This window comes from Antrostomus carolinensis, unplaced genomic scaffold (assembly GCF_000700745.2).
Source record: "Antrostomus carolinensis isolate BGI_N321 unplaced genomic scaffold, ASM70074v2 scaffold19674, whole genome shotgun sequence".
In the NCBI taxonomy this organism is placed as follows: Eukaryota; Metazoa; Chordata; class Aves; order Caprimulgiformes; family Caprimulgidae; genus Antrostomus; species Antrostomus carolinensis.
Genome location: NW_010310348.1, coordinates 53426 through 80295, shown reverse-complemented (window position 1 = coordinate 80295; position 26870 = coordinate 53426). Strand labels below are relative to the sequence as shown.

General features: G+C 37.0%; 1 protein-coding gene across 1 annotated transcript in view; it reads left to right on the top strand.

Moving 5' to 3' along the window:
- Nucleotides 1-23627, top strand: part of DPP10 (dipeptidyl peptidase like 10) — a 90624-nt gene extending 66997 nt beyond the window's left edge. Inside the window, exons 14-23 of the mRNA XM_010166402.2 lie at nt 1337-1384; nt 3355-3453; nt 3563-3632; nt 12153-12347; nt 13933-13987; nt 18273-18372; nt 19044-19102; nt 19193-19265; nt 20888-20961; nt 22520-23627. Of these exons, the coding sequence (XP_010164704.2) occupies nt 1337-1384; nt 3355-3453; nt 3563-3632; nt 12153-12347; nt 13933-13987; nt 18273-18372; nt 19044-19102; nt 19193-19265; nt 20888-20961; nt 22520-22657 (911 nt within the window). The 3' untranslated portion in view covers nt 22658-23627. The remainder of the gene's footprint in view (nt 1-1336; nt 1385-3354; nt 3454-3562; nt 3633-12152; nt 12348-13932; nt 13988-18272; nt 18373-19043; nt 19103-19192; nt 19266-20887; nt 20962-22519) is intronic.
- The last annotated feature ends 3243 nt before the right edge of the window (nt 23628-26870 follow it).

The window sequence follows — 26870 nt, the reverse complement described above, 5'->3', positions numbered from 1 at the left end:
AAAAGACCTGGGGAAAAAAAAAAAATAAAAAAAAAGTGAAAGAGACAGCTGAAGAAATTATCTTTTGAAGAGCTAAGGCAGAAAGCTTTGATTTGTCTGCAATCTACCTGTAAGATTTTTGTCAATGGTCTCCCTTGAGGCAGAGAATGAAATTGATAAAAATCTTCAGTGGAGGCTGTCAGAGGCTGTGAATGGCATCATGATATTTATTTCAGGTATTTAAGTTTCCCTAGGCTCATGCCATAATTAATTGAGAGAGACAACCTCCTCTGGATGACTCAAAACACATACATTAAGCTCTGTCTCTGAACTGCTCTCAAAGGGAATATTTTTTTCTCCAAAAAAGAGGAGTCTGAACTCCTGATTGCAGAGGGTTCGTGCCTTCAGCTGCCATGGGATCCTCAGGGACTTCAGCTTTTCTGCATCATCCTTCCTAGCCCAATAGTGACTGCCTGCATGTAATTCAAACTCTTGTCTCACTGAGATAAAGCTAAGTTTCCCACGTACAAATTCACAACATCTGGGGGAATCACAACATTTTCTTACGCTAGTGGGAGAGCAGGGACTCAGGGCAGGGACAGTGATGTCAGCTGTGCTTCTGAGTATGCTGAATGTTTGGTCATCCCAGTTTCACATGCCATCTTGTACATTTGCACAGTACTTAATAACATGGAGAATTATTCTTGGTGCTTTTATTTTCTCAGTGGTACAGTAAAAATACAGTATCTAACATTACCATGAAACAAGATTAGATTACATTACACCTAAATTTAACCGTGATGCTTTTGGTCTTCCAGAGCTGAGGAACCAAAGGATTTTTTTAAACAGATAATTGAAATATGCAATAGTTTTTCAACACCTCAGTAGCTTTTCCATAGAAACATAAGTGAGTATTATCATTAATTCACTTTGAAGTCAACCTAGAGTTACTGTTTCTGAATGTCAAACTGCTATATTTTAGACAGTGCCATTAAGTGCCTCTGTATTTTTTTTTATTCTTCACTTCTAGCTAAAACATGGAAATTAAAAAACAAAAACAAACAAAAAAAACCCTAAAAAAACCAAAAAAAACCCCACTTCCTTCTAGGTTCAGGGTTCAGACTGCCTGTTGAACAGGCAGAAGGCAGTTTCCATTTCACACTTTGTTGATACTGTAGTCTGACCTGTGTCCTTCCCAAGAGACACCAGTGGAGTTACTGCTGTGTTTGAAGGGAAGCCTATGTATGGGGCTTCCAGGATCTGGCCTTATGTGGTCATTGATGTTCTCATTCTTTGTTATTGACTGAAACACTGAGTACTGACTGGCTGCACTATTTTTCTTCTCTCCTCAAAACAGGGCCAGGCGTTCCAGTTGTTAGCGTGCACAGTACCAGTAATACTGCAAGTGAGTATTCCTTATGGCATAGGTTTATTTTATTATCATCCTTGATTGTTCTGGGGAGCATGGAGGAGGGGAAGGCAGTTACAAGTAAATGAAAACTAATAGATGGCTCATTTGTACAAAGTTCTATTAATTGCCTTTTAGCAACATCCACACCTGCAAATGGTAAGGAAAGAAGTTCCCCGGCTTTTCGGCTGTGTTTTATGCTAAGTGCATATCATTCATCTTCTGTTTACACTTGAGTTAATTAGAAGGCAGGTTGGTCTTCATCCATTTCAGTTTCTATGCAAATTATGCTGCTATTACTGTACACTTTCTGCATTTTTAGATAAGTTTTTAAAATTTCAATCCAATTATCTTGAAGTAAGGTACAGTCTTTGGACAATCAATCATAAAATCTGACCTATATACAATGAACTTAGTCCTCCTTTTTCATTTCTCAACTCCAAAGCAACGCCACTGACATTTTCAATGATGGCAAATCATAGAATAAAAGCTTTTTAAGAGGTTATTCAGTACCTGTAATTTTCAAGTTTTACTCATTGCTTTCTGTATATTGACACCAAATCTGTTGCTGTTTCCTGGCTCCTTGAGGTGCTTTGTAGTGGAAGACTATCCTTCAGCTGCAGATTTTTCCTCACTTAGTTATTAACTCTGCTACCTCCAACTCCACTGTGACTCCAGTCAATAGATTATCCCCAGAATTTTTCACAGAATCCAGGTCCTGAACTGTACCTGTCTGTATCCCTTTTGTCATGGGCCAGCCACTATTCATCCGTAACAGTGGACCTAACATTGCATACTGAAGTAGTGTACTGATCAATAGTATCATGCTATCAAGTGTTAATTAATATCTGCACTTTGTTTCCTTTTTTTTCTTTTTATTTTTGTTAATGTCATTGTTGATAGTATTTGCAAAGCTGAGTGCCATAGCCACACCAAGGGGAGAGAGTTTTATCCAACTCAGTCAGGGGTAGCTATTACTGCACAAAGAAATTTCTTTGACTTCTGTAGAGCTACTCAATTCTGTGAAGGTAGACTTTTGCTCTTTATTACTTGTCTAAAATACTGTTGATTGATAGTAAATTATTATAAAAGAGATTTACCTACAACATCTTAGAGCAAAACAGAGCAAGTCAGGATAGAGGGACATTGTTTGTTGTAAAAACAAGAAACCAAATAATAAAAGAGATAATTTTCCATTAATGTTTCAGTGCAAGATTAGATTATCCTCTTCAATTCATAAAAGAATGATTAAGGATTACTTCAATTATTCCATCCTCAGACTATAATTATACCATTTTGGTTTACTGCCCAGAACAAACATTCTGCTTTGATTACCCATTTTGGCCTTAAGTGTTGAGTTTATTGTTTAATAAAAGAATCTACATTTTGGAAGCAAGATTGATAATTTGAGTAAAAAAGAAATTTTTTTTAAAAAGTAATTAATCATTATTTCATATGCAAAAGGATTGCTTCAAATCTGTCTGCAGCTTTAAACCAAACTGAAGTCATGGTCTTGGTTGAAGTGCATATGACAGAGAAGGACAGGCAATGATCAAGTAGAGCTGTGCTGGCTAAATATTGATTTGGAATATATAGCTTGGAAAAAGATGCCTGTCTGAGGCTTAGGATATTGCCCAGCAGACTAGCTTTTCCCTGTAACAGCTGCTGTTAGTATTTGTCAGGGATACTAGTAGTCATGTTGTTCATCAGCAATTTCATTGTTAGTGCTTATCAAAAACAAAGCCTACTGAAGACTAGATGTATATGTTTTGAATTAAGTTGATTACTCAGTTCCTGAATTGCAAAGCAGTTGCATTATAAAAAAGTATTTACAGAAGGAATTCATTTACAAGATGTATCATTGCACTTTGTCTCTTTTTCTTTAATTTTTTTTTGAATCTTGATTTATCGCTGATGTGATGATTCTCTGTACCTTTCAACTTGCTGCTTCTTCCTGTTTTCTGCAGAGTTTTATATTTTGGAAAATAATGCTGTGTTGAAAGAAGCTGGTTTTAAGAAAATGAATTCCAGGACTGAAATTAAAATGCTTCACATTGAGGATTACGGTAAATTTGGCAAAATGATTTTTTTAACAAACCAAAAGCTTTCTTAGAATGTTACTGTTTTTCATCTGTGTAACTACCAGCCTTTAATGTTTTGCTCTTTTCTTAAAAGAACTCCCTTTACAGTTGTCACTGCCAAAAGATTTCACGGATCGAAACCAGTATGCCCTTCTATTAATAATGTAAGTATCTGTATAGAATCACTCAAAATAATAAAAGAGTACTTCACAGAAAACATTTAACTCTGTAATAGAAAATGGTTTTTTACCTTGTGTAGGAGAATTACCTCATGGATTTGAGTTGATAAATTAAAAGGCTTGTTCTCAGTAAGATTTTGTTGTAGGTGCTATCTGGTAGAGATGCCTGGGAATTTTAAGCTTTTCATACCTAGCTCTGCTTCATTGTACTTTTATGCACTGGTCCTTCTGATGGTGTAGCTGTGAGTAGTTCTGCAGTCTTTCCTGGCCCCATACTGATCCCTACCCACAGAGGATCTCATTCAGAGCATGTGCTCCTTTTTTTTCTGTTTTATCCCTGATAGAAATGGGTAGAACTTGAAAGAGGGGCTCAGTTAGGATGCATAAAGAAAAACTGCTCTTTGGAACACTGGAAAGAAGAAAAACTTACTTTTGAGCATCAGTGGCTGAAGGCATTACAGGCATGATCCAAAGTCTGTTGATGTTTGTAGAAAACCTCTGTGGGAAGAAGGAGGAACTCCCTGGCAACTTACGCTGTTCTTTTAAAAAGAAAGAGTATGTGTATTTCTTTCAGAGACAGTCATCTTTTAAGTTGCATGTCTACAGAATGTATAGCAGAGGAGGAGAGCAGTCATGAGCATACCTGCACCCTGCGTAGGAAAACCGGTGACAGCCAGCTCAGGGCACATCGTTTGTTGCTCTCCACCTGAGCTCAGCATGGGTCTGCCACGGATATAGAGGGCTTTCCTATACCTACAGATCTTCTTACAGTCCCATTTGGAAGGATTTTATGTGAATTTTGCTAACACGGATGTAGGGGTACAGTGATAAATTCCTGAAAATACCACATTAGCAGAGCTGTATCATTTGGAGTATACCTCTGTTGACACCAGCAGCATTACAGTCAGTTGCAAATGCTTGTGCTTATTCTTTTTTCTGAGAGTAAGGAAACAATGAGGTGTTAGAAGAGTAACACTTTCCTTTTTAGGTATTCTAGTAAATACATAATCTACCATATACAGGTATGGTAGAATATGAGGTTGTATACTCATGTAGAACCTAGAGAGGACAAGAGGGAAGGATCAGAAGCCTGGAGAAGGCCAGGGTCAAAAATTACAGGAAAAGGAAAAAAAAGCTAAGGGAATACTATTATGAAATGTCTTTAGATATCAAGAGTTGAAATAACTCAGAACAGTATTGAGGCAGGGTCTGAATTTAAACTTAACAAAGTTGTCAGTACCTAGTGAGTGAATAATGTGGCCAAGTCATAATGTCTGGGTAAGTTTTATAATTGTTATGTTTTTTATGATGTGTATATGGGATAAAGAGGAAATTCATCTACTTATGGATATACATTGTGGTGTCTACATGAATAATATGGAGACTTTGCTTCTTTTAAGTCAAATCCTTACCTTTTCAGTACTGAATTCTCAGTGTTAGCTTTAACAGGAGTTAATTTTAGAAAACCCTATACACTAATGAAAGTATGAAACTGAAAATTTGAAATCTGTCCTGGCTCATGTTAACATCACATGTGTTGTATCCCCCTCTTCCCTAGAAGAGAAAGAAGTTGTACTTCTTCAGCAGCTTTTTACAGACTTTAAACTAAGGTTGCCTGCAGTCCTTTTTTTGACTTAAAGATGTCCCCAGATGAGTTATAAAACTGAAAACTGTCACTGAAGTTATGGGAGGTTCCCCTGTGGGATGATTATTTGAGCCTAATAAATTCTGTCTAGCTCTTGAGAAAGAACGCTTGGAAATCTGTGAGCGTGCAGAGGGTAATTTGTTGACCCACACAACTCCAAATTGACGTCTTAAGGTTTATTTCATTATCAGAGGTACTGCTTTCCAAAAAAAAAAAAGTATTCAGGTCCAAGGGAAAAAAAAAATAGTATTCAGGTCCAAGAAGAACACGTAGCTTTTACAAGAAATACTGATTAGTTGTATATATGGTATAATTTCCCAGATATTTGACTTCCCTGTGTCCCAGAGTGGTACTGTTGGGACTGAATGAGAAATACCCCATTCCAACGGCTGGAAATGTTAGACAGAAATTGTATTAGTGTCTGACAACAACCACTGCCTTTCGTATTGTTCAGCTGTACCTACTGTCTTGCTTACATTCTCAGCTATGGTGCTATTATCATTATATTCCAGCTATTGAAAGTTTGAAAAAGAATCCTTGCTGATGTCCTTGGTAAGAATGTTGGTTTAGTTATATATCCATTTTTTGGAAAGGAGATTCTATATAACATCTTGATCGAGGCAGCATACACTTAGGTATATATAAAGAGAAGATATATATCTGGAAAAGTGAAGTATTAGCAAATATGAAGTTGCTTTTGGTTTCCATCTTAGTAACACTGCAATTTGACAAGGACTAAGAAAAAGAGAGGGCGGGAAGAAAGGTAGGTAGGTAGGTAGGTAGGTAGGTGAGGAAAAGAGTATGTGAGATTAAACCTGAAATTCACCTAATATATCTCTGCAGTGCAAATTAAATGCCCAGTTAAGCGCATTCTATGTGCTTCTAAGTGCATATAGGCTTTGTCCCTTAAGCTGGAGGGTAAATATGGCATATAAGATCTAACAGGCTCTGGAACTGGCTGTTCAGCTGCAGTGATTGTTTCAGAGTCACTCAAAGCCTCTGATGAAGACTGATCTTCCCTGTGTCATACATTTTGCTAGGATCTGCTTGGCCTGTGTGGTCTCAGCCCTATCTGCAGGATTTTTGCACTGGTGACTAGTTTCACTGGCTCAGAATAAAGTGGGGTTTTGGTGGCTAAGGTTCATAATTTTACTGTAAATTTTCAACAGCAGTTTCTCTGTGATGTTAATGTGCTCTCTGGATCAAAAGGATTAAAATTGCGATAACAGAAGTTGGAAATGGGTAAAGGGGAGAAAGTCTGGTATTATTTGCTAATTTTTTTTCAAATCATTGAAAGCTAGTAGCTGTATGAAAGGTGCATGATTATAATAAGGCTCTTGTATTCATGCAAGAATGCCTACAGATAAATATGAACTTCCAGCACGTAACCCAGGTGTCTGAGTGTTAAGGCTGAATCCTGGAAGGGAGCCTGTACCAGTGGATTCTGGTTCTGGTATGAAACCTGGCTGTGAACTGAGTGTAGCTCCATGTAGACACAAGCTCAGCTTAAGGACCAGGCCCTGAATATCTTGTAACATTCGTCATAAGGAATCTCTGAAGATTCATCCATTAGCAGTTGCAAAGCATGCTGCAATGCTCAAATAGAAGTTCATTGTATTTCTCTGTTAAAATTTATGTCCATCTGTATGGCTGGACTGTCTAACAGGTAGGTGTCATGTAGAAACAAATTGGCCAGCACTATTTTTCTTACCAGCATTGTAATACATAGGCCATAAAAGGCTGAATGGATTCTAATACTCTCCTTTCTTCCATTTGTTCTCCTAAACCACTAATGCATTTCACACTCAGTTTCCTTCTGATATAATACATACAGTGTAGCTATAGATTAGAGGGGTGTACCGTAATTGCCTGAAAGAGTGATTATCATCTCTTTTCTATATAATTAAGATCAAAGTTTGAATTTCAGATCCTTGATTTTCTCGTTATGGTTCACCTTACTCATTAGAAACGTTGGAAGGTACACTCCTTGGTAACACACAGGAAATGATTAAGTAAAGACTCTGGCATTTAATCTGGATAATAAAATGAGAGGTGATAATCATTCTTTATTTTTTCTTGAACGTAATTAACCTCATTCCGTCAAAATCTGTAGATAATGTATCTTAAATGTCAGCATTTATTATTTAACACCATTTAAAATTGTCCAATAGGTAAGTGGGTATTTTAAAACTGAATCAGTGAAGAGATTGTTCTGATCTTTGAGGGAGGAAAAAGCAACAAGTATTCTCCAAAGTAACAATGAATTGTCTCCAAGAGGTTTCTGTTTGTTTACTTGCTCTCTTTTATTTTGGTAATAAACAGGAATCACTTCACCTGTTACTGAAATTATGAAAATTTTAGGCCTTGCACAGACAGTCAAACCTGTTTATGTTTCTAGTTAATACACTCTTGGGACTGATAGCAAGATAAGACAGTAGGCTTGGAAGTGAAGATTTTTTTACAGCTTTGGAAATAACTTATTAAAAGACTAGAAGAAACGTAGAGAGGCATAATGCAAGTATTGGGAAATACTCGAGATCTGATGTGTGGTAGCACTTTGCGTATTAATAGCTGTCTTGTGTACCTTTCATCTGTTGTAAAGGATATGAGTTGAGCCCCTTTCCCACTTCCCCCACAGCAATACACATCTTGCTATGTGAATAAAATGCTCTTTTAATCTTCCCTAGAAAAAGTTGAAGAGTTTCAAAACTTCAGTTCCTTTTCTGATGACGCAGGACAGTGTTACATCTGTTGTTCTCAAAATTGCATTTTCAAAACCTCAAGGTTTTCAGAAAGATATTTTAAGAATAACAATTTTATTTGTTGTTCTATGCTGTCTACTTCAGTCTTGTCTATCACATGATTCTACTCTAGTAATGGAATCACTTCTAGTGATGTATTTTAATTTGTTTAGCCATATCTGCAGGAGGAAGTTGTAAATACCCTATCTGGTTTTAGTTGCAGTCTGCTGTATCTAGACAGGATACATGAACAGAAATAAAACTTTTGGGATTTTCTGTCCTCAATGTTAGAGGCTATTCAGGTTCCATGACTTTTGACCAGTAGTGATGGGTGTGCTTGAAAGCTGATGCTTGTGAAAGAGATGCTCATGAAATCTGAAAATGAAGTGGATTATTTTATTATACCAGTTTTACAAAATTGTCTTTTTTGCCCACTCAGTTTCACCAAAAGCAAAAGATTGCTTTTTATCAGTGATATTTCTTCGCATAGATTTTATCCTCTGAGTTGTAGTCTTTCTCACGTATTTGCTATCAAGTTACCTTTTTCATATGCTGCATCAAATCCACTTTTTTGCAGAAATAGAAAGAGAGGTACTGGAAATTAAGCAGTGATGATAGCAGTTATTTGTCACGTATCTTTTAAAATTGTTTTCCCCCCATGCTTGGTCAGCCCTATAACTTCTGAAATTCCTATTTAAAATCTTGCCACTTAGTTTTTAAATGGAACAAATTTTGCTGCAGTCATGATAGCAGAGTGGCAGAGGAGTGTTGCTCAGAGTACAGCAGCAACAGCCTCTCTGTTAACACTGTTGTATCCCTTGTAGGTTGTCACTCAAGTCATGAACAGAGACTTTAATTTAAGCTTTTGGTTACAGAATCTGAAAGATCAGATTCTTCTCTTTTCAGCAATACATGAACTTAGGATGAGCTACTTCTTTTTCCAGACAGTCTGGGATGTATGTGACTGCCTTACAAGAAGCATACAAATTACCCACTAAGGTCAATGATATTGGTATATTATTGATGGCTTCTGTCTATTTAAATGGTACCTCGGTGGTGAACTTCCACAGTATGCCCAAGTCATCAACAGTTGTGCTGCCACGGTGGACTCATAATCCAAGTATAGTCACTATTGAAGACACACACTAGGCAGCTCTGAGCCTTGAAACTTAAGAGCAAAAATAAAAAAGGGAAAGTACAAGTACTGTCACTTACAAGGAAAAAAAGAAATGGATCAGGAAAAATTAGGAATATTCTTCATTTCAATGATTCTATTCTTGTTGTTTGACTCTGGAGGTGATGCTCATTAAGCAACCCTTGAGGAATGTTGAAGAGCATCTAGCTTCACATAGCCCTTTCAGTGCTGGCTTTAATTTGGCTGCAGTACTTTGGCTAGTCCATGGTTCCCTTATGTCCATCCATAGTCAGGTGGGAAGAAGACTTCTGCATTTGTATTAAACTCAAGAATAAATGGCACGGACTTTCTCCAGGCTTACTAGTGGGGTCAAGAAATAATGCTATGAAGAGGGCACCACTGAACAGTAGTTAATTTAATTAGGCTGTAAGTAGTGATGAGCATAAAACAAAAACTGACCTTTGAGATAGCTGTAATCCCAGGACAAACTTCACTAATCAGGCTGTGCTTCTATTATTGCACGGTAGTAACAAACTTGCTTTGTTACAGGGCCCTCAGGGTGATATTCAAACTTGCATAAAGGATTAATACCTTGCAGAAGCCCCATTTAAAAGGTTAAAAGTAGGGCCTAAATGGTGCATAGAAGATATGCTGTCTCTGTGGAGGACAGAAGCACACCTCAGATAATCAGTATCATTTTATAGTAGCAGCTGAAAAGTAAAGAGACCTTTTGATGCTAATGGGAATTTTGACACGTACCTCAATAGAAATGGCTTTAAATGTCTGTCACAGACTACTTATATGGACATTCTTGAAATAAATTAGCCACTGGAAGATTGCTTCCAAAGCAATATGTCAAACAACCCATCAGGAGTGAAAGATGTATAGTGTTTCAAGTTTGAACCTAAAAGTAGCCCAGCTATGCCCTCCAGAGAAGGAGCTTGGGAAAACATCACTGTCAATTCTAACCCAGTGAGTATCTTGCCCAGGTTCTGTTTGTTGTTCTTTTCTTAATAAAAAAAATTATCTGAGTGTATCATCTTTCATTTTAAACCCTTTTTGGTTTTAAACACTTTCTGGTATAGAGAAAGGCTTACAAATAAAATGGTTCTTCCCCTATTCCCAAATGTCTAGGTATGTAACACACACACACACACACACATATATATATATACACACATACTCACAGGTGCACATATAACCTAGATATATATCATATATAAAACAAATGCGAACACAGTATTTGTTTTGTTCTTATATTAGATTGGAAGGAAGCAGGCTGACTCATTATATTTTCACTGGTGTGGGATATGTTAAACCTTCGGAAAGATACCTAGCCAGACAAGGAAATTTCTGACATATTACTGTGGAAAGTTGGAAGAAATTAAAAATAAATAATTATAACTGGTCTGATGCTGCTACTATTGGAAGTAGTGGTAAAAGCTCTGTGACTACATCTGTGTCAATGTAGAGTGCTTCTGAGAACCTTCCTCTGTACAATAAGCAGAAATTGAAAGAATTCTTCTGCTCCTGCTCTTATTGTAAATAATAATGACAATATATTTCTGAAATGTGTTTTCTGCAGAGTTCACTTGACAATCAGTATTTCCAAATTCATTGCTCTGCATTGTTAGCAGTTAGTGTAATCACAACTGAATTGGTTAAGCAAGCAAAAAAATGCCCTTCCTTTCTTTTTATAAAGCCAAGTATAAATTTGATGTACAAGATAATGGTAAATCAAGCATAACGTATTGTGACTGAGTCTGTAACCAAGTAATCCTGATTTCAGTGCATGATATAGCAACTGTGTAGGTAGGCCTGACTGAATTTGAGAACATATGTATTCATCATATGCTTGCTCATTAATAGAGCAATTACTTTGAAGATGGTCTATGTTATCCACAGCCAAAACCAGATATTGAATCAGCACATTGTACATATAAGACAGTAGTTATTGTAGGAGATTTTTATCTCTTTCCTCCCCCCAGGTTTATATAAGTCTCTTTGGCAAAATAATAATTTCTGTCTTCATCTTTCTTTCACCTTAGGCAGGATATTCCCACAGACACTGTCCAATCTAATTTCCATACAGCCAGCACAGAGACTTTTACATTTTAATTTGCATTCAACTGGCAGCTGCAGCCTGCATTTTGTACAACTTCATGGTAGCCTGCTCTCTTATTCTGTGTTTATCTTAGGGGAAAAATAATGACAAGCTTCCCTTTTAAAACTGACATTTTATTTTCTTTGGAAGGAAAATAGTATATTTGGCTTCAATAGAAAATGCTTATTGTTCCTCTAGAAACTGCATTCTCCCATTCTATTCCACCTTTTCTGCTGTAAACCACCTTTTTTTAAAGTCATAAAATAAACTTATCACTCCTGCCTGCATCTATTTCTTGCTATGAATTTGAATGGAGAGAATATAATTTTCTCCAATGTGTACTTTAGTCTTCTTTGTACCCTATTTCAAAAAATCCATTCAAGGATACAATAATGCAATTATTTTTGTTTTCTAAGATGACATCCTTCTTAATAGTATTATATATCCTACAAAATCGTATTCAAGGTACTGAATGAATTTTCCTTTTTGTCTGTTTAGTGTGACTTAACAAATTCTACATGAGCCTTCTCAGAACTCAGCCAGACATTAGTGATTATGTTTTGGGTTTTTTTGTTCACTTTATTAACCTGTAAGCAGCACTAGGTGCTTTAGTTTTCTGTTTCTTTCTATAAAGAATATTCAAGTATTGGCAAGAGTGCAACACTGTGCTTATAAAGTTAAAGAAATTATTTTGCTTACTACTACTGCAGGGATACCAGCACTAGCTAATGTGATGGTATTGATGGAAGTGACAATAATTCAACAGGATTGCATAACCGACTGAACTCTGCCATCTAGGTTAAATAAAATATCGGAGAACGGCAAAGTGCATCACATTGTCAATAGTCTTCGTTTGTGTCTGGTGTGTTGGTATTTGCAGTGATGAAGCTCCAGGCAGCCAGTTGGTTACAGATAAGTTTCACATTGACTGGGACTCAGTGCTTGTCAACTCTGATAATGTCATCGTAGCTCGATTTGATGGCAGAGGGAGTGGATTTCAAGGCCTTAAGATTCTACAGGAGGTCCACCGAAGCTTGGGATCAGTGGAAGTGAAGGACCAAATAGCAGCCGTAGAGTACGTATGTGCAAACTTTTCTTCTCTTTTACCCTGCTTTCACCTTGATCAACGAGCATTTTTAACTGAAACTGCCCAGGATGTTTTCTTTGCATAGTGAATACTGTTAATGTTTATTTTTAATGCAGTTGCAGATTTTGAAACAATAATCTTTTCATTACAAACAGCAAATAAAAGATCAAAGAGGTGTTTGCTTTTTATGTTAGTGCTTCTCTTTGATCAAGCTGTCCTTCTGTGTGCAATATAAATATGCCATCTGAGCTAATTCATATTTGTCTATATTCCTTAGGAAAACTTCTTGCAGTGCACACGTTAATGTTTAACTGTATTAGTTTTACAATATTTTAGGTCTATATGATAGGATACTGCTCTCATTTCCACCACAGTGTTCTGGAGTAATCGTACAAAGCAAATGGAGTTATAAAAGTGTGAGAGCAAAATTTGGGCAAACGCCTGTTATTTCTCATTTGCATTATCATTCTTAGACTCGTACAAATCCACCAGCTGCAGAAAAGAGTAATTTCCATCTTTGGAATAGTAACGCATGGCTTTGACAACACACTTTACTCAGAGTGCGCATGTCCAAATGGCTAATATGAAGGTCTGGATGGACTACTTCTAGGGATTCTCCAGAAAAGACAGATTTTAAGCCAGATATTTTTTTTTTCTTCTTCTTTTGAGAAGGGTTGATGCTTCAACCATTGCATGAGTAGGCAGCTGTCTTTGACGCAACATACTTGGGCAGTGGTGCTCCTGGTGTTTGTGTTGGTGAGGAATGGACTGTGTTGAGCAGAGCAATTCAAGGTCACCCTTGTGAAAGGGCCATCAGAAGCAGGCCATACGCTGTGCTGTGAGAACTGAGCTCTCTGCTCAAATACTAAGATGTTTCAGGCTAAATTACATCTGTCATCTTTTTGGATGCACTGCATGGGGGAAAAGGAGGATGCCCTTGGCTGAGAGGAGGTACTGCGGCTGGTTTTATCTCCTCAGAAGCAGATCGATTTTGCCCTCAGGTTATTCTGTCTTTTCTGTATAAAATTCACTGTTGCTGATTAATGGCCTTGATGGGAGAATTAATTATTTGGATAATTCTCTAGATTCAAGAAGTTGCATTCATCTTACCTTTCTTTAGCTGTCAAAAAATTAGGCACCTGGTAAAAGCCAGTTGTTTAAGCTCTGGTTGGTGGAAAATCCTGGCATTTCTGGAGGATGATTCTCCTCAGACTGAGAGAAGTTTCAAATATGGATGAGAAAGAATGGCTCTTTGAGGACGTCTCTCTTCTCTCCTCTAACTGAAGAGCAGTTGTACATGGGCAATTTAAACAAGATGCTCAAATTCAGGTGTCCAAAGTTAGGTGTGATGAGCCCAACACCAAGTGTTTACCATATAGAGCAGGAATTAGAAAGCAAATCACATTTCCCAGTGCAATAACACTTTTATTGGTATGATTTTTTTTCTTCTGTCTGATTAGCATGTATGACAGTTCCTTACTGTATGAGTAATTTTCTTTACATACTGGATTCAACAAATATAATTCACTATTTTACTATACCAAATTTTAAAAAAACCCTTTTTTTCTTGCAGATCACTATTGAAACAACCCTTCATTGATCCTAAGAGACTGAGTATATTTGGAAAGGTAAGGTACAAAAATAGTAGGGTGTATCTTCATGGCTCTTTAAGAAAATACTGTCAGTTCATAAATAAATATATTTATCTATTTTCCTAAGACAATTTTAGTTATTAAGAGAGGGGGGAAGTAACCTTCCACAATTTACTGTATATTCTGTATATTATTTTTTTTTTTTCTCAGAATGGGTATTTGAGATCAATCAGATCAGTCTTATGGTGCTACAGTATTTGTCTTTCAGAATCTACTGGAGAAAGTATTTGTTAAAAAAACTTCTGCTTTCTTTAGAAATTTTTAATATGGGCTTAGGTTTTGTGAAAGCTTGTTTCTTACACTTTTACATTTGGGCTTCAGTTAAATTGACAACCACCTTCTAATACAACTTTTATATCTGAATATCTTACTGACCCTTGAGTTACTACCCTGTGGTACTGTCAGCAACTTCCTTTTTGCACCATCTGCTGGAAATCTCACCGTTGCTATTTTGTCAGCTAGCTTTACTGTGTGGCATGTCATTGCCTCTAGCATGAGATAGCACAAGGCAGAGACCTAACCTTTAGTAACAAACTAAATAGCGTTTTACTGATGTCTGTTAAAAAGCAACAATCAGTTAGAAACACGGCATAACTGCTGCTGCTTCTACAAACTAGAATGTGCTTATTATTATTATTATTATTATTATTATTATTATTATTATTATCTTAATAATGAAGATGTTTTGTGCCTTTGACCTCACAGTAACAACAAACCATGATGGAGTACCTAGACAAACCCCCCCCAGTCATCAATTATAAGAGCAGCATGCATTCCAGTGTGAAACCCCTTAGTTCCCATCCCCCCTCTGCTACTGACTTGCTGCACGGCCTCTGGCAAAGCATTCAACTCATGTAGAATCAGAATTGTTTTGACTGGAAAAAAGACCTTTAAGACCATTGAGTCCAACCACATATCTCTGTCTGAATGTGAGATGAAGATACTGATATTTACCTCCTGCATGGTAACAGTCTGAGGACTAGTTAATGTTGTGAAGTGTAATGAAAATAAAGTATTGGCTTTTATTAGCATTTCACATGAACATGACCTTTCTCAAAGATCTGAGCTCCTGCCACACCTCTTGAGCTAAAGAAATTATCATTGCAAGAATATCAGTAGCATTGAAAACAATATTTGGTTTGTATGGCAGCAGCCAGAGATTTTTCAGCCAAGAATGTATAAGTAGAGCTGATTCCTTCCACCAGATGATGGTGGAACACATTTCTATTCAGGTTTTAGTGCCTGTTACCAATGTATATGAAAGTACACATGCATATAAACATCTAAATTTCTCCATATCCTCTGCCCACAAATGATTGAAAATGTTACTTCTGAAATGAAATCACTAAGCATCCCAAATTGCTCACTTGCTTCTGACCTCAGAAATTTTTTTCATTGCTGCTTGAAAAGTCCACTCATTTTCTATAGGACATTCAGCAATATCTTGTTTCCTAATAGTGACATGATAAGACAGTTACCTTAGAGCGTACATATAAACAAGGTTTTACGCATCTACTAAAGCCTCCCCCCAAATGTTCTTTTCTTTCACAAAATATTATTGACAATGGTGTTCCTGCATTTATTTTCTGAAAGAGGACTGAGGAATCAAAAGTGGAAATGTGAGAAAGCAAAGAGCAAAACCAGGGAAATTTGATAAGATTCAATGCTTCTTTGAATTCAGGGATATTTACACTTTCCAAGTTAACTTCTCAGAGTTGTTTTCTACTGTCAAACAAAAATTCATACAATTTAAAAGTCAATTTTAGAATTAGGGAAAAAAAAATTATTCAACAGCTTCTGAGGGTTAATTGTGTTTTCCTTCACTCTGCTTATTTTAGAGTAAATTAAAGATCTTCTTTAAAACTAATTTCCTTTTTACTATGTACCACAATGTGATAGGAAAAAATCTTTTTTTTTTTCTTTTCTAAGCATTAAATTGGGCTTACTGATGGAAATAGAATATGCACTTTGCTTGAAAAATAAGATGACTGTAGAATTTGTTAATGCAGATCACATAAACCTGGACTCACGCACACTGTGAGGGAGTTCTTCAAGAGGTTTTAGAACTACACAGAAATAAAATTATTGTAGCAATCAGTAATGTTAACTAGGCACAAGAGAAACAAGACTCTCCAGAAGGGCACAGTGTGGAAAATACCTACATGCCATCACATTTGTCTCCGTGAGGGACATGATCCCAAGTGATGTGTGATCCAAGGGCCTTTCTGAACTGTTAGACAGCAAATTGTGTTTTCCTTTTAGTTTCAGTCTTTATTCACGGAAGTAGAAAGAGAGCTTGAAAATACATTGCAACTTCACAGCCAGCCAGCTTCTTGAAAATATGGCAATTAGGTTGTAATTACAGAAATCGAGCCAATGAGTGAGGCACCATATATCCTTGCACCAGGACGTATGAACTGCATTGTCATTGTGAAGTGCTTCTAAAAATGTGATCTTGCTGTGTGATGTTTTTGTCCTGGGAAGCTTGGCTGGAAGCAAGGGCACAAGCACAAAGGAAGGAAATTCCCAGGAGAACTAAACCAAGCTCTTAATGAATATATGGCATAAATAATAAAATAACCTGGCAATAGGTATCCTAGGATTAAAATTGTGCTGTGGAGCTACTGGAAAAGACACAAACAGAATGTTAAACAAAGGCAAAAGTAGAGAACCTGGAGGCAGAGGAAAGTTGATATTCTCTTAAACTTTTTGAATTATACAAGTTACCGGCACCTACTCAGAAATTCTTAGGTGAAATCTGCTTCTGCACATGGACAGTTCTGGGTGGCTCTGGGCCTCCTGGGCTGGAATTTCTGTGGAAAAGGGATACCTCAGTTCCTACCGCTCCCTTGAAAATCCAGCTATTCTACCATATTTCCTTTAGTGTGTCTATTAGCATTTACTATAGGTTCATTCCAAATAACTCTCCTCTTTGCTTATTTTTCTTAACTAAGGTTAAAGAATTTTCAAATATTCCAGTTCTTCCAGACAAATAATCTATTCATTAAGTATTTAGACATGAAGAACAGGAGGAGGCACAATTCAAATAAGTCCAAGAGAAAACTCTGTGAGCATTTCATGGACAATATTATTTCTTTGAGTTGGCTGGCAGTTTAGACTTTTTTCCCCTGTCACAGGATTTCTTCTTCCTGAAGGGTGTTGTGCCAAACATGAAAAAACAACAACAAAATAACTGCAAAAATCAATTTTCCAGTACTGATGAAGGGAAAACAAATATGGCAAATAGAGAAATTTGAAGAACCCATAATATATGAGAAAATCACTGATCCCAGAATTCACAATTCAGAATTTCATTTTCTGTGGGTCTAGAATGATTATAGGTGAAAGATATGGATTGCCAGTGTCATTCCAAAGAAATCTGTGGTCTCGAGTTAAAGCTTTCATGTTTTCATGCAAAGCGAAGCTTTCATGACTTTTGTGTCACAACTCTTCCCAGGGAGGTGTTTTACAGACTTTGCAGAGCTGATGATGAAGAGATATGTGATAAGGACAGATAAATGTGGTGAGGCAGGGAGAGAGCTCCCGCTCCTCTGCCCCATCTCTCCCAGTTTCTTCATGCTCCCTGCTTTGTAACACAGCTGCCTGATGGCCAGAAAGTGCACCCAGAGATTAGTGTAATATCAAGCTATGTGGCTCCGTATAGCTTTTATTTCTGCAAAACAGTGCAGGATTTGTACCTCTCTGTGAGATATTTGACAATGCTGTAGCAGAAACCTCTTTAATAGCAATGGGATTCAATCTGTAAAGGTTTAAGCATCAGGGCGAAGACATACTGCAATCAGTTGACAGGTTTCCCTCATACCCATACTGTCTGTGCTCTCAGCAAAATGTTCAGTGTATCCTGATAATTAACAAATATCTAGATTAAATATAATAAAATCTGAGTACAAATTAGGTTCCTGTCTAGGTTGTGTTCCCCAAACCTTTGGGTTTTGGTTTGGTTTGGTTTTTTTCTGTAATTTTCAAATCTTTTATTAGCTATAGGCTAGTCTGCTGTGATGGAATTATGGAGCTTAAACTGAAATATACTCATTATTACTAATTGCATGGTTTAAAGATCATGACCAGGCCACATAAGATCTTTATCCACTCTTAACTGTAGGTTTGCATTTCCTTTAAAAGCAATTCTTGGAGATATAAATACATACTGTAAAATGATACTATCAGATTAGCACAATGGCCTTTATTGTTGCTAAAAACGAATAAACAAAAATCTCAATGGAAATATTTCCATTGTTAGGGATACGGTGGCTACATTACATCAATGATCCTGAAATCCAGTGAACGGCTTTTCAAGTGTGGAGCTGTGGTGGCACCCATTACAGATATGAAGTTGTATGGTGAGTATTCCCTGCCCCGTACCTGTGGGATAGCCTATTCAAAACACCTCTTACTCATGGAGCTACTGTTCATTTTAATGTACCAATATCAACTAGGTTTCATCTCATTGTCTTATTCTCTCCTTTAAATGAAAGAGCTTCTAATGCTGAGACAGTTACCAAAACATTCAAGAGATGATACATTATTATTATTACCACTAGTGATTTTTGCAAAGGTGTTTCCCATTTCCCACTTCCCACTGAAATTCAATCAAGTGCCCCATTTCCTAAGAATCCTTTAGTTATATCATTCTGAATCAAGACATTTAATAAGAATTATTTTTTTAAGGTTAGTGGTGAATTCCTTACAATGATCAACTATGTGGTCATTCAATCACAGGCTATTTCATTCTATGTGTGAAGTATTTGGCACAGGCTATGGACTGTAGGCTATGATACACAGGAAATCAGACCAGGTTACTTTAATGAGCTGGGGTTTTTATGTGTGTTTTGGGTTGGTTTTTTTCAATTATTTAAAAATTATTTTAAATGGTACATTCTGGTTTTAAATTAACATATCTTTGTTTTCTTAATGGCTTAAATAGCTTCTCCTGGCTCTAGATCAGAACTGATGTGTAGTAAAATAGAAGTAATTTTGATTAATTCACAAGTTTTTGTTTTTACTGTCACAGCATCAGCTTTTTCAGAAAGATACCTTGGTATTCCATCAAAAGAGGAAAATACCTATCAGGTAAGTTAGTGCAAACAAGTAACTTAAAATGACAGTTCTACTCTCAAAATGCAATTCAGTTACACCTTTGTGTGTGTGTTTCTTTGCTAGGCATCCAGCGTATTACATAATCTTCACGGTTTAAAAGAAGCAAATTTGCTAATCGTTCATGGGACAGCTGATAGTAAGTATTTTCAAATGCAATTACATTTGGAGTCAGAGTTTTTAATAGGTGGGCATTTTCAGGCAGACTAGGTACACACCTAACGAGTACATTTTTAGTTTCATTATCCCTCCGATATGATTTTTTTAATTTTATTTCAGTTGTCACTTCTGACTCTAAACTGATGACACTTCACTGAATATTTGTAACTTTTAGGTGCTGAGTGTTCTAATTTGTTTTTAAATCTTGTGGACCACTGTCTTGCTAGTGAAAGGTATTACATGAATTATAATAGAACAACATACAGATTCTGTAATTGAAGAAAGAATTATCAGTACAGTTGGTGAAGCACAGCACCAGACGGGAAGTTAAACTTTTGAGCTCATTAATTACAAGGGAGTGACAAAGCATCTGAAGCTGAAACTGTAGGGAACCTTTTAATAACACCAATACTTTTAGCAGTAGTTTAAGACAGAGAATGAGTAAACCAGAGTAACTTCTGGCACTTTAAATGGAATCATAAGATGTGTCAATGGAGAGATGATTTATAATTACAGATTTAAATTTAACTGCAATATACTTTTCTGAACTTTCTTATCTAAGGTAGGTCAAAAGAACAAGCTTTGATGCAGGCACAAATTACTGTGCTGTAGCAAGCTCCTCTGCACAGGTTCAGGTGCATACTTCCTTCCCTGGCATTTTCCTGGTCAATGTGGAATATGAGGTTTCTTACTCCTCAGTCTGGGGGGATCAGTACCTCACAATGAGAAGGGTTGAGGTGAGAGTGCCTACATGCACAGTGGGCTCAGTGAGGATAGCACCCACCAGCCTGTCACCCCGCCCTAACTTGTCAAACCTGTGTTAGGCATCCCAAGTGCAATCAGAGGGATGCAAATACTGTCCTGTGTTTCTTCCCAGAGCAGAGAGGAGAGCAACAGAGGAGATACTCTGGGTGACTGAGCAGGTATGAGGGTCTCAGGCTTTGCTGATTGTAAAAGGCAGCAGCAATTTCTACCCCTCTGAACTCTGCGCTGGAGGGAATTTGGTCTCTGATAGATGTCTGAACAATACAGTGTGTTCAAGACTAGGACTCTGATTGCCTGCTGCCCTTGCTTAATACCTCATGTAGTGGCACCACCCATCCCACTTGCAGCCTAAGCTCTGTGGGGTTAGGACATGGTAATGAAGTTGCTGGGTTTTACCACACAAAGATTAAGTTATTGGTATGTTGCAGATAGTGCATTACCTAAAGAAGTGTGGGCTGTAATAATCCTGTGCAAGCAGGAGAAAATCCAATGTGCTTTCCTTTAACACAATGATAAACTGTCATGATGTTCAAACAGAATGGTTTTACACACCTCTAAACTATCGCAGTGTGTGTAAATCAAGGGTAGAGAGAGGAGTCTTCACAGAGTGCCTGAAAAACATGACTTCCCTTGGGGCTTCCAGCTCCTTCTCCAAAACCTCTGCTGTTACACCCTGTGTCACTGTTACTGGTGGGGCTGTGCACTGCTTCAGATAATCAGCTTCAGATTTGGGAATTACAGAGACTGGAAATGTTTTCAGTCAAAGCAGTTTAATATCTAAGCATTTCAAATTAGCTTGGATTTTTCTAATAATATCCAAATGTTGTTGTCTTTCAGCTAAAGTCCACTTCCAGCATTCAGCAGAACTAATTAAACATCTAATAAAAGCTGGAGTTAATTACACTATGCAGGTATGTACAGCTGTGACATTTCCTATAAACATGGTTCAACATTTAACCTCATATTGCTATTTCTTCCCTGAGAAGGACCTTCCCCACCACAGTGCACCAATATTACCTCAATTTGCAGTTAGAACTCTGTTTAATCCCATTTTCCTTACTGTTGGTATAGATGTCAAGAAATGTATCTTCTTGTCCTTCTGGGCTTTTTCCCTTCCTCTCATCCTTATTTTTTCCACCTTTTATCCTACAACGCTATACAAAGTGCTTTAGAGTCCACATGCACCCTTTGTAATATGGAAGTATCACTACTTTAGTCCTTTTTCACCTAAAAATTTACTGGGTCACATGAAACTAGTTTCTCCTTATTTTCAACATTTAAATTTATTAAAAGGCAAGAGTGCTGTTCCCTCTCTCCATAGCTGTACAGAGGGTGAGGGTGCTGTTGGGGCCAGGCTGGGGGGAGCAGGACAGGGCGTGCTGCTGACATACAAACTTGGATGGGACCCACCATGGAGTACGCGGATGTTTCTGGCTGAGGGTTCTGGTTGCATTAAACCTCCTTGAATATCTTGGATGATGTGGTTTTGGGTCACTCCTCCAACTATCTCTGAGGTTACACATTGCAAACCTGAACCTTAGGAAAACCTGTAGTTTCCACTGAAGCGCGTGAGTTCATGTCAGGGAGGAAGGTCACAGCGAGGGGGTTAGCGTCACTTATGAATGCAAAAGGACCTTACGTGTGAAATCTGAGTGAGGTAGGATCTGTTCCAGCTGTCCCTGTGATTTCACCTGAGATGATGTGAAGGCCTGTGGAGACAGGAAGAAGCAGCAGTGACAGAGGTCTCTCAGAAGATCCCCATTAAACTGTTCTCATGTAACCTTGTGATAACCTGAGTTTGAGGAAATAGCTGAAGCTTTTTGCCTCAGGCCACCACAGGTCTTTTGTCCTAAACCCTGTGGCCTGATGTGGTGGTTTCTAAAAAGAAGCCTAGCTTTGTCTCAGCTGAAAACCAGGACACTTGGATTTCTTCATTCAGCCTACAAATTTTTGTTCATCCTCACTTGGGAGAAATTTCCAGTGGAATATGAGTTAAGAGAGAAAATTGCCCGCATCCACCCTAGCAAAGAGAGATGATGGGCTTTAGATAAGATAGGAAGATAGGTACAAATATGAATAAAAGTCTTTTCACTGGACACTTATAAGCTGGGATATTGAGAAGTCCCTGAAAGCGTGAGGTAATTAATCCTCATTGACATTAATGGGATTTGGATGCATAGACACTGTTGAAAATGCCAGCTAAGTAAACTGTTGTAAGCACAATAAGTGAGAATATAAATTTTTTCACTTCTGCAGATCCCACTGCAGTAGTTGTTTTATATAAGTTCAAATTCCAAGAGAATGAGTTTTACTTTGAGTTTTATTAGCTTTCCTTGATGCCATAAAACTAATGTTATCATCCTGTTGTCATCTAAAACATTTTGAAGATCAGAGAAAGAAAATTAGAGCCCTAAATATTTGAAAAGCCTTTAAAAAACTATTTACTTTTTTTCCTTTCTCCTCTGCTAGATCTACCCGGATGAAGGTCACAACATTGGTTCTGAGAAAAGCAAATATCACCTTTACAGCACAATCCTTGGGTTTTTTAGTGCTTGTTTAAAGGAGGAGGCACCAATTTTACCACAGGAACCTGAAGAGGATGAATAAGGAAGCCTATTTGTGTAGTACTGAAGGGGACTTACTTTGCGGCTTAATAAAACCTTAAATAAAAGTGACTGTAAGATTGCAGATTCTGCAGAAGCTCAAGGGCAGCTAAAGGATATCACAGTGGAACAGCACATTTACAGACAATGAGCTAATAAACTGGAATTCAACTACAAAGTCCAAACATATTACCAAGGGACAAAACCTTTACCTTTGTGGAAGGTCAACAGTTGGTTACAGTTTCCTGGAAGAACTTAGTTTTGCATAAGTGTAGGGTTAGTGCATGTTTGTTATGTTAAGCCTCACTGTTGGTTCTGTAAGTGGTTGCTCGTTTTTGGTTTTTTGTTTTTTTGTTTAATTTAGATGCACATCTTTATTCATCTTTGCATAATGCACAACCTATCATAAGTATTATGGCCACTAATATTTTAAAAGGTGAGCTGCAATCTAACACTTTACTGTACCGTTACAATAAGTGCAATTCTTTCGCTGTCTATTACACATAAGAAACCACAGAGATAATAAAGGGCACGATATTTTCTCTAGTTTCTGCTCAAAGGGGATATATTGTCTAGTGCATCATATAACATTGATATTGAAAATGATTTTTTTTCCCAATTTCAGCATTTAGTATTATTACTGTACCTACTAGTAACCAATAAGGGACTTTTTGGTAGTGTACTCTTGGTCTTTATGTATATACCCAGGAATCCCTAAGCAGAAAATTCTTCTGAGCTTGAAGAATTTTTTTCAAGACAGCTGTATTTAAAACAATATCTGCAATTGAAATCTTTCCCCAGTCCAAAATGTATCATTTCCTTAAAATATGTTTGGGTTGTGTTTTGGTATTGTTTATAGTAGTTAATAGTTTGCTGGTTACACTCTAATTTTAGAATATGCTACTTTGTCACATGTAAATTAGATACATAAATATTAAATTATAGTTTCAGATAAAGAAAATTTATTAACAATGTATAATGCCACTGAGTAATACTTTACTCCTCAAATGAAGACATATTTTGTATAATGCATCTTCCTTTTCTTCCATCTGGTCTCAGATGTAATTCTAATGTTCATCAGGCTGGCATATAGCTGGAACACTCCATTAGTTTTTATTGCAGGGCTGCTCATTAAGTCTCATGCAACAGGATTTAGATTCAACAGCATCACAAAGAAATGAAATGTTTTTCATTCAAGGCAAAGGAAGCTCCTGACAAGTTAAATTTTATTTATTCAGAGGGCAAGCCCCTCATACATCCATTTATTTGCTAAGGTGAATTACAGCAATAGAAATTGAAACTATGAAATAAACAAGGCAGCCAGTTTAGGTTTGCAGAATATTAACTCTGATCACTGAAATCAAGTACAATGTTGACTTAATTTGAGATATCTTCCTGAAGGTATGTGAGAGCTCCTGACAGATGCTGTGCTACTTACATGAGGGTAGCTGTAGTTTTTTCTTTCTTTCTTCCAGATACTTTCCTACCCAATTAAGGTTTCATTTCTTGCAAGATTAAAAAGAAAGTAATTTTTTGAAGGTAACTTACACTATTTAAGATGCAAAGTTCTGCATATTTTATAAATAATGGGAATCGTTTTTAATGTAATCAAAAATCACCTAAAGCTTTTTACTCATTACTTTCTTCTGGAGTATTTTCTTTCATGGTTAGCATTTTTTTATGATGCAAATAATTAATTTGTCTGAAAGGTGTGGTTTTATGGAACACTGGAAAGTCTCTGTCATTTAATGTTTAGTATTTATCTTGTTTTATTAGTAGTGTTTAACTATTTTTAAATTAGTTTAATACAAAGTTAATGTGCAATGATATCTTGTCTGGGTCCCGGTGTCACCACAAAGTATGGCTTTGCTTTGTGGTATTTATAGTACGTATTCAGTACATAAGTAGAGTATAGGTACAGTATACGTGTATTGAGGCTACTATGTGCACTACAATAAGACCATAAAAAAAAAAAAAAAAGGTAAGAAGAATTCAAACAAGGTTTTGCAAATCCTGTTTTCTATAGAGCAGCAACATTTTAAAGTCTTCTATTGGCTTGGACTTCTAGATTGTGATTTTATAAATTACACCCGTTACTTAATAAAAGCTCACCTGACAATACTGATGCTTTTCCTAACCAAACACAGTAAATGAGGTCCTAATCCAATTTAACTCAATGAGATGTTTTTTCCCAATTTGAGCCAAAATGTACATGAGGAAACCACAACCTGCGTGCACACATTGAGCATACTGTGTGGACTGGGCGTGCAGAGGCTATGTGGAAAGGTTAATTCTTCTCAATATGTGCTGGCTGTTTCTCTGCAAGACAGCCACCATGCGTTCCTACCTACTACATTTCACATATATAGCCTTTAGTTTCCTGCAGAAGAAAACAAACAAGGCTCGTGTCTCAGCAATAGTGTTGTGCATGTGCTCAGGATATATGTTATCTCAGATCTGTGGAACCCACACCCTGTCTCCACCTTTCCCTCTAGCTCTCTATTTCAGGACCCCATTCCCTACTCTTCTTACCCCAACATCTCTCCTCCAATTTTGATCAATTTGCCTGAATATGAAGGTGGCATGAGGACATGGCTTCTGTAAGAATGCTTTTGTCAGGACCGGTATGTTTAAAAAGCGTGTTAGCTGAAATGTGGGTTATATGTGTGGATATGTGGTATGTTTTTCATATTTCTCACACTGTCCTACAAATACAGGTATTTTTCTATAAATGTGTATACGAGGTTAAGCGTCAGACCCAGATTAATTGGTCTTACTGAATTTTTTATGTATTAGTTAAATTCAGATATTGCAAAAGTATTTCCAGAAGCAGCCTCTAATTCTAGTTAGTCAAGAGAATTTGGTGCAAGGGGAGATCCAGAGCTATCTTTGCTTTTGCTTAGCAGTTCACCTGGTTCTTCCACTTCCAGAAGAACTGAATATTGTTATCTGTTAGTATCTTCATACATAACTAATGGCAATCACTCATTAATTAATCTATGTGATCTATAGTATTGATCAATAATTAGTACATGTTGCACAGAAATAGCATGAAAAGCATAGGGTTTTTTGTAACTTATCCATTGTTGAATACTGTGACAACATCTTAGGTCTGAAAAATTGCTGTTTGATTCACCCATCCTTAAAATGTGACACTTACTAGACTAAACCTATTAATTTATGGAAAGCTAGGGAATCAGCATATCCAGTTACTGCTTGCTAGAGCTTATCTCTACCTCCTCAATTTCCTCTCTCCTTTTTCTGCTATTAGGACTTGAGAAATCTACAAAACCTGTAGGTCATATTGAAATTTCAATTATATTACGAAATTGAGAGTAACTGCATGTCAATTGGAATATTTTTTCCAGATAGTTGAGTACAAAGAATGGCTGATTATTTTCTTTTTTTTTTTTTTTTTTTTTAATCTTTTTGCAGTAGGGACAGAATTATTTATGAACTGGTTTGATCAATGTCTGCTATGATTTGCTATGACCAGCTGCTGGGTGTTCCTATGTTTTTGGCATATGTAGATCTACCTATGTCTGCAAATTAAGATGATTCCTTCTGTTCTCTCAGCTCTGGCACTTATTTTGAGTATGGAGTCAGTTAGGTTTGTTTAGTTGAGAAATTGTGCCTTTTAAGACAGAATAGCTTGTATTTGATCTGAAGCCAAAGATTTGCCATGGAAACTTGTGAGTGTTGGGTGTTGGCTCCTTTAATAAAATGCAGAGGGTACAAGGTGTGACCTAATATCCCTCCTTGCAGGTTTATTAAATGCTACTGAAGAAACTGAAGCAAGAGAAAGACTGACTCAAAGAGACTGAATACCAGTTTCTTTTGCACAGCCTAAAAACACATAGGCAAGGTGCAGCGGTCCTAGCATTTCATATTTACTTCAAGTAGCTCCTGCTGTCGAGTTGGGTGCCTCTAGGGAAGGAAGAACCTCCCTGGTATTGATTACTGGTGCATCTTCTTCAAAACATCTTTCAGTACCATTAAGATTATGGCTCTTTTTTCCTTTGAACTATTTGAAGAGTGCTTCAGAGAATGGGGAGCTCTTGGGATATGGCTGAGTCACAACTTCCAAGGTGCCTGGAGCTTTGAAAAGAAAAGAAAGGATTTAGTTAAACTTCTATCTATTGCATTTCATACATGAAAGTCAAGAAGGAGCCTGGCTTCAAGGAGGTAGATGGATGACAAGTGTTGGTGATGCACTC